We start from the raw sequence: 12,187 nt of genomic DNA, 5'->3' as shown, positions 1-12,187 counted from the left end.
ATTAAGAAATAAACACTGAAATAAAGATAGGAAAATATAAACAGCTGCTGCACGTAGATCAGTTCAAACCACAGTTTCTGCCTGCTTGAAATTTACACAAAAATGTTGTAGAACCCATACAAATACCAGTAATTACACTAAAATCTATTAATTGTCTAATAAATTATTTAAATTAAATATTACAAATCACATAATATTTCACATCTATATCTTGTGTATAAGTAATAATTACTACAGAAAATGCCAATAAGGAATCTATAAGAAGCAAACCTCAATTACACAGCAGTTTTCTAATTACTACGTGACAAATAGATTACACAACAGCAACTGTAGCTTCTTCTTTAATATGTGACAAGTAGATTATAGGGCAGCAACTATGACTTCCACAGATACTATTAAAATGTATTCTAAACTCTATCTGCAGTTACTTGTGTAGCAAGTTTTCACTTTACAAGTGAAATACTACTCTTGGAGCCTCTGCTCCATAATGACAGAAGCATCATAACTGAAAGAAACCAAGTATTCTATTCCAGAACACTATCAGCTTTATAAGCACTGAGCAACGATATGTAAGCATCTTAAACAAACTGTTTCAACTGTTTGTGCAATCAATTAACATAAAATAGATCAAATTTTATACGTTATAAATAACATAAAAATCTCAGCTTCAGCAGGAATTTTCTTAATCACTGTCTGTATTAAAAAAAACCAGCCTACATACTTCATTATACTGAAGGAGCATATAATCCTTTCCTTCTTGAAGATGACAATATGCAGTCCAGACAATAGTAGCAGTCTACTTATATTCACTATGTAACTGAGTGAAGCATTTCATAAAGAGTGTATAGCAAACAGGCAGGAGACAACAAGACTTTAAAGTGGAATGAAAAACATTTCCTCTGAATCTTCTTCCTATCAATCTCCTAAGAGCTAGAACTCCTCAGATCTTAATGATACACTTCTGCTGTGTCTTTACGAACATTTGCTATTTTATTCTCTGCTGAGAGAATACACTCTCTGATGTCAAAGCTAGAAGGTACAGGTTACCAGTTAGTCTGTCAAAATGAAGTTCCACTTTAAAAATCTGGCTTGCCTTTTTCTTTTGTTCTGCACATCTCTACGTTCAAATGGTTCAACATCAGTTCTTAGTAGCTGGATAGGTTTGGCTTGAACTTGTCGAAAAGAAGTACTGGGCACAGAATGATGCTTATGCTGTTGCTCAAATGCAATGAGATCTCGAGGTGGGATGAGATTTGGTGCCTAAGAGGGTTCAGAGAGAGAGAGAGAAAGACAGAAAATGGGGAGGGGAAACCCAGATTGGATCCAGAAAGTAAGTCCAGTTTGGATTTCAGTTACATAAACAAAACTCCTGTAACTTTTTGTTAAGAATATGGAAATGGAATATTAACAGCATCAGACCAGAGCCCCTGCCAATATGTCCATGTGTAAACTATTTTCTGAAAATTAAAAGGTATGAATTTTCTCCACAGAGCTCATGAATTTTCTCCACAGAACGTATTTCACTAATATTTGCATTTCTTATGTAGGTAGATCAGGGTGAAGTTAGGAACCATCCAATGTAGACAAGGACTGAAGAAGCATCTTTCAAGGAAAAGCATTTCCATTCTTCTCAACTGGGATATGCAAGTATGTAAGTCTATAAGAAATAACATTTTTCAAAACATCAAGTATTCAGCATCTGTAATATTTTCTTACCAAGCTTTTTACCATTCCATTTCTGCCCTGCAAAAAAGGATTTTTCACCACATTCTATTTCTGTAAGTAAATCTATTATAATCTCTATGGGAAAATACCCTAGTTTGTTACCGTACAAATATTGTCTAGTATTTTAGATAGTAAATTCTTTACACTCATTAGCAGTGGGCTGAACACTGATGAACTATGGAATATAGAATCAATCTAATGTAGTGATAAACACTTCCAGGCTTGCAGTCTGCCTCATACTGACATGTCAATAAGCAGGTACCCTTAGTTCTAGATCCCTCCTGGTACCTGTGCTGAAAAATTTCAAATTCAAAGTCTGTAAACATGAAATTATTTGTGATGACTAAGAAACCATAAAACTGACAAAACACTACAACTTAGAAAAATATATTATTAAAATCCAGTACCTTCTTTTTCTGAGGTAAATTAATCTGAAGTAGAGGTATTCCTGCACCCCACTGTGTTTCTCTGATGTCAGCATTCTTTGTTGCAGGTTTAACAGGTATTAAAGTAGTAGTGATTGGCTGCCTTACAGCTGGTGGAACTCTAGGTACTGGATCAAGTTGCAACAGAGGAATAGCAGCCAGGTTCTGAGTGGTTGGTGCTTTGAACACATTCACATTTTCAGGGAACTGCGGCTGAGGTAAATCTTCCAGCTGTCCTTTACACTGATATGAATTCAGATGTTTGGGAGGACCCTTACGCACTGTTTCTGCCCATCTCTCCTTTTTCTCATGCTTTTGTCTTGAAGTCTCAGGGTTGTATCTACTTCTGTGGAAATCTTCCTCCGCCTTACTCTTTCTTTGTGCATATGATGACTGATGGTTCCATAAGGAATCTGATGAACTCCAAGCTAGTCGTGGTACTGGGGGTGGCCTGGCAAATGCTGATGAGATTTCTGTTGGATGTAAAAATGCTGGTTTGACATTATAACTTGATTCAAGCTTAAGCAAAGGAAATCCGTTTGAGTAAATAATTTTCTTTTCAACAGGGATAAGCTTCACTTTTTTCTGGATGCCTGAGGAAGGAGCTAGGAGATGAAGTGGTTTAGTAGGCACTGAAGAATGCAAATCTTGGGATGGTGACATTAATCCTGTTTCCTTGTTGTTGCTTTCAAATAATGTCAAAGAGGCACTCATATCCAGACGATTCTAAACAAGAAAAGCAAACAAACCAGTACTTACATATCAACCATACACTAAATATGCACAAAAATATTTTTATCTACACCAATCACTACTAACACATTTCCTGACTCAACAGGATAGATAACATACCAGATATACTAGACAGTCTTCATAAACTATGCTTGGATATACCTACTTTTATTCTACCATTGCTGCTTTCATCTTCTACACTCTTCCTTGGATGAAAAACAGAGCTCTCTTGACCAGTTTTTCCTTTTTCTTCTTGAGTGGGCACTTGTGTTTTTGGAGAAACATTGCTTTCAGCAGTGTGTGCAGGCTGGCTCCCTGCCAGGTGAACCAACTGATGCTGCTGTAATGCTTGTTGCACATTTGGCACACTGGTGAAGGATGACTGTGCTATTTGCATTAAACTCATGAAGTTGATCTGTTGGAGCTGAATACACCCATGAACAAAGTTAACAATGCCAGTAACTTTAATAGAAATCTTAGCAAAACTGTCTAGGCTATCTTAGAGCTGTTCACTGTTAGGTGACAAAAGAAACAACATCCTAATAATGGGATGATTCAATAATGATTAATTTGTATAATTGTTTACGGTATTGGACTTCCTTGTAAGATATAATAAATACCTGCCACAGACAGGTTACACTAAAGCAAAATGAATACCTTCAATTTTTTGTGAGATTTCAATAAATGTAAGGTCACATAAAATTGGCTCAACGTACTACCACCACTTAAATCCTAGAACAGTTGAAAAGCTATTACAGCATCAGAATTTTTCCAAATGTAAACTATTAAAGGACATTGACTTATGTGAGCTAAAACACACTCAAAGATCTATTATTTTATCACTCATGTTCTTGAATTAAAAGCAATAGTTAAGTCTAAAATAAGTTTCAAAGTGGTTAACATGGAACTAGGAATCTCTTTAAAGAACAACCTGTGCTGGTTTTGCACTGGAGCCACCCATGGAAGTGATTTTTTCTGGGAGGAGCTGCTGAGAGCTTCCTCTGTGCCTAGCAAAACCAACTGCCAGCTAGCTTTGAGAATAAGCATATTAATGAGCCAATTAAAAACTAGATCTGCCTCTGTGAACACACACATAAAAACGAACAAACGCCGGGAATTCTCTCTTTCCCTTCTGGCCTGGGAACAGGTAACAAGGCTGGCCCGGCCCCCTGTCTTGGCAGGCTCTGCCGTGGGGCCGGGCCATGCCCGCTCGGCCCAGGGGGACTTGGGGAGGGCTGGGCTGGGGGCCCAGCGGCTGCGGGGAAGGGAGGCCATCAGTTCCTGATTCCTACCCTGGCTGCTGAGATCCCGGCCCTCCCCCGGCGTGGTTGCCAAAAAAATCCCCAGAGGCAGCTCTGTAGCCTGTGCAGAGAGTGGCACCACGGCTGGAACTGAACGCAGTTCAGTTGGCTGGAAAACGGCCATGCAACCGCTGACATTCTGGCCTGGGCCCCCAGGGATTCTGACACAGCCCCATCCTGGCCTGAAAATCCATCACTGTAAGTGCTCTGGACACCCCTGGCAGGGATCACGTAAGCATCTGCAGGCGCCGGGCGAGATCTTAACTCTTTTAGGGCACAGATAAGACTTGCAAACCTCCAATACAGCCTCAGATAAGAGAAAAGGACAGAGTAAAGAAACATAGAGAAGAACATGAGACATGAAGATCAGTAAGAAGAAGTCAAGTCCCAGATGAGAGGGCTGAGGAGATGCCTCAGGTTTGGGCTGAAATCCTCTTGTAAGGCTATAGAGAAGATATAATTGATATATCAGACTCTTTTTCTCTGTAACTCATTGAAAATATGGGGGGATGAAGTGTTCAAATTGTAAATATAATCACAGGCATCTACGCTAAAGCAAGCAAATATTGAAGTAGTTGTGATTCCAGGAGAAATTTGAACAGAGAGAGAAAAGAATGATGGAGACCCTTTGCCCCAAGGGAGAGAAGAAGACCTCTGCTCCCAGAGATGATGATCTCAGAGACACATAAAGATAACCTTTGCTGTTGAATACCTCATCCTTAAAACAGTACCCCATAAGTTGACATGGCTCATAAACAGTGGTAGGAAGGCTGCAAAAGATGGGAGCCACTCCACGACAGCAGATTTCTGAGCGGCTGCTATTCGTGGACATTAAAAGCCATGAGAGAACTGTTTCTTGTGGAGGAGTCTATGGCATGGCAAGGGCAACTCCCCTCCCTAAGCGAATGGAAGAAAGACTATTCTAGAGGTGATAAACTGATTGAATTGTTTCTGTACATTGTGAGTGACAGAGAAAAGGTTGTAGGGGGAGGATAAGTGTTCTAAAGGTTTTATTCTGGTTCTTATTATTCTTTCTTTGAGTTACTGTTAATAAAGTTTTCTTTATACCCTTTTGAAGTTTTGAGCCTGCTTTGCCTTCCTCCTAATCCCATCTCACAGCAGGAAATAAGTAAGTATATTCTACTGGGTGCACTGGCATTTAGCCAGCCCCGAACCAACCACACACAGAAGGTCTGTAAAACAGTAACTATTTCAATTTTTTTAACAACACAGTTGGTACCACAAAAACTATTTAAAATAATTAGATGCCCTCACCTGAACTAATTTAAACATTTCATCTTGCAGCATCTGCCTGACAGTTTCTGATGTGCTTGGTTTCTCTTCTCTAGGGACTTCTGCCTTCTTTGCACAAACAGAAGTATGGGAGGCAAGACTTGACATAGTCGACACAGCAGTCTCAGAAGGCTGAGAATCACTTACAGTGTCTGCACTACTTAAGAAAGAAAAGAACAAACAAAACATTCAGAGTCCAAAACATCTATACAAGGTTGTCTTAAATCAATCCAGAAAAATGTTAAAGATACCTGTGTATTTTAAAAACATAATTAATTTGTAGGAACAACTTAATAATTAACAGTGCACGATCTTGACCAGAGAACATGTAGGACATATTTCCTAATACTTCTTAAAATACTGAATGAAAAAATAGTAGTAAAGATGTAAGCTCTACCTGATTTTGTAGCCACAAGTTTAGCTAAAATATTATTGTCACTAGAGATACAGGTAGAAAACAACGATTTGACAAAAAAGACAGAAAAAAGGCCTGGTTAGTCATAAAGTCAAACAGCTGACAGAAAATGAAGTGGGACATTTTTGGTTGAAATAAGGAAGAAGGTGTTGCATCCTGGGTTCAACGCACAGCAGTAAGAAGGTGGATTCATTTTGACTTAAAGTAATGTTCCTTTAGATATTTGGGGTTAAAAGGTAACAAGATTTCAGATTAAAGAAAATAATTTAAAATTGGAGTAACACGTACAATACGTTACATTTTCCCACAGTGATAACAAGATCTTTTAGTAGCTAAAGAATATTAAGGACATGAATTCCTTACATGAAGAAGAGAGGGTTAGGATTTACATTAAGCTATAAAGAAACTGAAGGACTTTACTTACACCAACAGGAATTGACCCAAAAGACGTTTCTCTGTTTAAGAAAAATGCTGAAATTGCTATGGATACATGCAACCCTTAGAGAACTTTTTACAATTGTACAGAATGGCCTCCAACCATGTGAACAAAGAGGATCATAATGTAACTGATAATGAATAATAGCTTTAGATACATAATAGGTGTGAAGGGGCATATGAAATCTTTTGGAAGGCAATTAGAATGTGCAAGCATGACCTGAAATGTCAAAAGTAAAATTTTTTTTTGGAAAAGAGTCGGCATAAGAAGCTCAAGAAGGAAAAGAGATTAGAGATACATGAAAATAGAGCCCAAAAGTATGCATAGGTAATATTTTCCTCTAAACTGAAAAAAGCCTCATAGAGGACTGTTCTAGAACTGAAAGCTTGAGACTGACTCCTGACTCCATTTCCCAATTCCAACATTCTCTTTATTTTGTATATATTTATGTAAATCTATCAGTTGCCATAGGAGAGATGCATTTTACTAATTTTAATTAAAATGTATGTATAAGTTTAAAATATTATTGTTCAGGTGTTCTATATAATCAAGTATCTTCTATAGTAATATCATATCATGAATTCTGTCCAGAACCAGAAAACAAAACTATCATTTCTCTTGAAATCTGGTAGCTCTGAATTAACATTTGTATCATGCGATATTCCAGACAACACATGAGAGCATACGATCCTCAAGGATTATAGTACAAAAAAGTTCTAGAATAAGCTACTTAGTTTGCAGGTACAATACATTCCACCTGCAAATATTTTGCAGTCAAAACTACCCATCACATTACTTCAAATCAAAAATACTGTTTTATTACATAAAACAGTATAGGTTTATCTTACCTAGGAACTTCTGCAGCTTGTTTTAAAGAAAATGAGTAGAAAAGGGTGCTAGTAACAACCTTAGTCATACTATAAAGAGAGAAGAAATAGTATTGCAAATACTACAATAATTTGTTATGCTGTCTGTTTCCATTTTTTATACATGTGAGTGTATAAATATACACATAACCTCCTGAAAAAGTATTTTAATTAGTATGAGATAAAGTACCTGAAAGGCACCTGATCAAAGCTATACAGATCTGCAGTGCTTCCATTAAAGCATTACACTGCAATCTGAGCTGGCTAATATTGACATTCATGTTTTGTCTCCCCTAGCAATCAGAAACTGACTCAAACAAAAGCACTGAAAAAGTTCTAGCTATTCAAGACAGCAGGCAAAGAAAAGGTTGATTCTGGTAGACAAAGGAAGAGACAATCCAATTTAACTAATACTGTTAATATCACTATAATCTGCATCTCCAGAAGAGAAAAAACAATGACATAATAAATTCTTGAAGGGCATCTTACACTCAGTTAAAACAAAAATCTGTAATTTTAAAAAGTAGAGGATTTCAAGTCTTTCTAAAAGTAATTTTAAATTCTTTCACAAGGAACATTTATTTATATGCCATCGTGATAAGATTTTCCATTTTCCAGTTATTTTCTTTTCTTAAAATACACCTTCCCACAAACTGTGCTTGTTTTATTAGATTGTTACTAAAATAATGACTCATCAACCCAGCCCTTCATATATGTGAAATGCCTATACATGAAATAGGAGATGACTGAAACTGTTTCAAACTATGGTTTTGCTGCTATAAGCAAAAGCAGGAACCCCTGAGACACCACTGGATACAATCATTAGCAAAACTACTTCAGATTTTTAAGCAAAGTTAAAAGACTTAAGAGTTTAAAAAACCAACAAGTCACTTACATATTCTGTTCAGCCTTGTCTTCCTTTGTTTCTTTCTTGTTTGGATCTTCTTCAGCACTATCTACAGCTGAAACGGCAACCTGTTGAATATAAAAAGATGAAAAGATCTGAAATTTTTCTATCCCTCCTGCTTCAATAAAATACAAGTTTTTTAGCCTATGGCAAATATATTTTTGATAAATTATCCAATTACAAAAATCTGACTAAAAATAATCAAAATTACATACTTCTCAGAAGACAGTTACAGATCAGCAACAAAGAGATATAACAATTTACCTGAGAATCTTTCTTTCTTAAAACAATCTCATTATTATGAGATTTTAGTTCCAAATTAATATTCATGTAGGACCCTGGATATATATTCTGCTAATCTCACACCTCCTAGGTAAAGATGAAAATGTGGAAACAACCCCATTATGTGCAAACTATCTACAAAACAAGAAAATGAAACAAATGTAGGATTTTGCACGTCATAGACTCACTAGAGTAAAATGTATTGAAAAAATTGAAGATCACAATATGTAGCATAGCAGCTCTGCAGTTAGCCACTTTCAAAAAAAGATATCTATGACCAAAAATGATGCATGAAAAAAGTAGGCTTATTTATAAATCCAGACTGAGTTTTCAGACAGAGGTAAAATAAAGATCTTGATATATTTTTTTTTTAATCAATTCAATTTTATGAATATATAATACATCTACTATGAATACATATATGAAAGCATACAAACATTTTCAAAAGTGCTCGGAGCAGATCTCACTTTACTACCTTTTAATTGTTAATTTTATTATTAAGCAAGGAAGAAGATTCACCAACCCTAAACAATTTAGCCCTCAAGTTCACAAATATATTGATGAATTCAGGATACTTTGAAAATAGTATTCATAACAACTCAAGGCTTCCATGTTCTTACATTTCTCCTGTCACATCAGGAGAAATGCTGGAGCTGAGTAAGGCAGCCAGACCTGCTCCCTGTGTTAGAATCAGCACAACTAAAGAAAGTTGATGGGTGGTAGTAGGAGGTAACTGTCTTCCTAGAGGTAACAAAGCACCCATTTGGCTGACACATCCTTTAGAAAGGTACTGCTCCCCTGGGGCTCCTGTCAGGGATGTCTCTGAGAGACAAACAAGCCCTGTACAGCCCACTATTACCTGTTGCTGTTGTTTCACACAGGTGCCAGTGACACATCTGTGAGCAGGCTGAGAAGTGAGGGCTCTGGAGTGCACAGTCAATCCTCTCAGTCAAAAGGAAGGGGTTTGAAAGGGTTTGAAACTGGTGAATCAACAAATGGTTACAGGACTGGTGCCACAGCCAGTGGTATAGCTTCTTTAGCCATGGGACATGATTTGAGAACCTGGTCTGCTGAGGGCTGATGGAGTTCATCTACCAGAGAAGGGGAAGAGCACCTTCAGTCATAGTTTTGGCAAGGGGGAAGAGGCCTTTAAACTAATGTTGCCAGGGGAGGGGCAATTTTTGACATAGTCAGAAAGAGATGCCTGGAGAGGAGCTGCTTGTCAACAGAGCGCCTGAAGAGCTGCACACTACCCCTGCCAGTAACTCAGCTTCATTGGGGGCCTCCATGCAAGCATATATAGCACATGAAAAAAAAGAAAGTTGGAAATGTGTACGTCTGCCAGGTACGATGTTACTGGCATTGCAGACATGTAGTGTGATGGCACTGATGACTGGAGTGTTGGAATGGATGGATGCAGGCTCTTTCTTTAGGAAGGACAGGCAGGGAAGATGAGGAGTGGGTGTCAGTGACTAGCTGCACTGCATGGAGCTCTGCCTGGGGATAGATGAGGATTTGACCAAGAGTTTATGGCTCAGGTTTACAGGAAGGCCAGGGACAGGTGACATTACAGTGGGGTTCTGATGAAAGGCTCCCCAACTAGGAAGATGAAGCAGATGAGGTCCTTTATATGCAGATAGGAACACCCTCATGTTTGCAAGCCCCAATCCTCATAGGGAATTTCAACCATCCCAATATCTGTTGGAGGGGCAACACAGCATAGCACAGGCAATTCTGGAGGTTCTAGAAGGCATTGATAACTTCCTTCCACATGTGACAGAACAGCCAGCAAGGAGAGGTACTATGGTGGACCTCATTCTGACCAACAAGGAGGAGCTGATGGGCAATGTGAAGCTCAAGGGCAGCCTTAGTTGCGAAGTTTGAGTTCCTCAGGGCAGCAAGAAGGGCACACAGAAAACCCACTGACCTTCACTTTAGGAGAGCCGACTTTGGCTTCTTCAGGGACCTGCTTTGTAGAGTCCCATGGGATAGCACCCTGGAAGGAAGAGGGGCACAAGAAATCTGGTTAGTACTCAAGAATCACCTCCTCCAACCTCAAGAGGGATGCATCTCAATGAAGAGGAAATAAGGGTGTTCAGGGACCTGGAGCATCCTTCCCACAAGTAAAGGCTGACAGAGTTGGGGTTGTTCAGCATAAAGAACAGAAGGCTCTAGGGAGACCTCAGAGCAAGTCTTTCAGTATCTAAAGGAGCCTACAGGAAAACTGGAGGTGGACCTTTTACAAAAGCACATAGTAACAGGAGAGGGGGGGAATTACTTCAGACTGAAAAAGCATGGGTTTAGATTACATTTTAGGAAGTAATTCTCTACTGTGAGGAGATGAGGCACTGGAAAAGATTACCCAGAGAAGCTGTGAATGTCCCATCCATGAAAATGTTCAATACCAGGTTGGATGGGACCCTGGATTATGTGGTTTAGTGGAAGGTATTCCTGCTGATGGCAGGGGGTTTGGAATTAGATGATCTTTAAGGTCCCTTCCAAACACAAATATTTCTATGATCTCTGATGATTGTATGGCAACTTGCCTGTTCTCTCTGATGTTTTTCAGGTCTGATCTTGACAGAGCTATCGGAGCTCTTTGAAGTTTCATATGGCTCCTCAAAGAATTCTACAATATAAACACAGTTACTCTAAATTAGAAAGCTACATAGATTATAGTACTGTTATATGATTTCTGACAGCAGGTCATATTAATCTACTTTTCACTAGTGTGGAGTGAAGTGTTCACAGTTGCCTCTGCAAATTCTAATTTTGTGTTCTTACTAGTGTTGATGCATGCACCCAAAGAGAGAGGTAAAAAAATCCCCAGCTTAAGTAAAGGGTACAAATTTACGCATACTCAGCTCTTAAAATTTCCAAAGTGTTATGCATGGTTGTGTGAATATTTCCGGAATGAAAGTATAAGAGAGAGTAGAATATGTTAACATACATTTTTCTATGTCTATAGAAAAAAAGTGACATAGTGAAAAAGCAATTGGAAAGTCTTGATAAAACAATTTTATATAATTTAGTTATAATGCAAACTGGATAAAATAATTACAATAGAACAATGAAGACATTTACATTTTTTTGATTAAATAAACAGAGGGACATAAAATTGTATTCATGCAGAACTCCTACTGCTTTATATGTCAGATCATAGTAAAAGGATATATCATTAAAACAAACTTTGTTCTGATGTTACATCCAACTCCTGCTGAACAAATGGTCCCACTTCATTCAGGTCTTCAGTTATATGAGGCACAGAATTATTTCCATGATTAATTTTCTTCTTATAAAAATATTTTGACTTTGCAGACATTCTGGTAATAGGGATTAGAAAACATAATCAACAACATAAGTGTCTGGCTCACTACAAGTATGCTGTTCCTTTCAGACTGCAGGCTAGTGCCTAACTGTAAAATAAACACTGTTGTGAGATAATCAATATTCACTTAGGTTTTCTCTCTGACTGTAACTTAAACCAAGCTTAATTGTTTTTTGTATAGCTGTGATATCTTAGTGCCATTAAAGGTACACTCTTTCAGACAGGCTGTTGCCACACAAACTGTGCTTTGTATTCAAAATCATCTGGTTTAGGCTACATTTATCTCCCTCACAGGAACTTTGTTTATTGAAAAAAAATAGAAAATGGTCAGACAAGACATATAATCATGTCTCAAAATACTAGAGATTATTTTCAGAATACTAGAGATGTATATAACTCATTCTCCATATATATTCTAATACTAGAGGTCAATTTTTTTCTTTATTGCAATATAAGATGAAATGCCACAGAGGAATT

General features: G+C 37.8%; 1 protein-coding gene across 1 annotated transcript in view; it reads right to left on the bottom strand.

Moving 5' to 3' along the window:
- The window catches only part of CPLANE1 (ciliogenesis and planar polarity effector complex subunit 1), a 60,083-nt gene that overhangs the window by 19,306 nt on the left and 28,590 nt on the right, over positions 1-12,187 (bottom strand). The window contains exons 28-37 of the mRNA XM_054002472.1: positions 11,572-11,705; positions 10,929-11,011; positions 10,310-10,378; positions 9,055-9,057; positions 8,089-8,168; positions 7,176-7,244; positions 5,459-5,633; positions 3,049-3,306; positions 2,133-2,876; positions 1,094-1,260 (exon numbers count right to left, since the gene is read on the bottom strand). Coding sequence (XP_053858447.1) covers positions 1,094-1,260; positions 2,133-2,876; positions 3,049-3,306; positions 5,459-5,633; positions 7,176-7,244; positions 8,089-8,168; positions 9,055-9,057; positions 10,310-10,378; positions 10,929-11,011; positions 11,572-11,705 — 1,782 coding nt within the window. The remainder of the gene's footprint in view (positions 1-1,093; positions 1,261-2,132; positions 2,877-3,048; positions 3,307-5,458; positions 5,634-7,175; positions 7,245-8,088; positions 8,169-9,054; positions 9,058-10,309; positions 10,379-10,928; positions 11,012-11,571; positions 11,706-12,187) is intronic.

This window comes from Vidua macroura, chromosome Z (assembly GCF_024509145.1).
Source record: "Vidua macroura isolate BioBank_ID:100142 chromosome Z, ASM2450914v1, whole genome shotgun sequence".
NCBI lineage: Eukaryota > Metazoa > Chordata > Aves > Passeriformes > Viduidae > Vidua > Vidua macroura.
The sequence above is the reverse complement of the archived record's forward strand: the minus strand, read 5'-3'. Positions and strand labels throughout refer to the sequence as shown.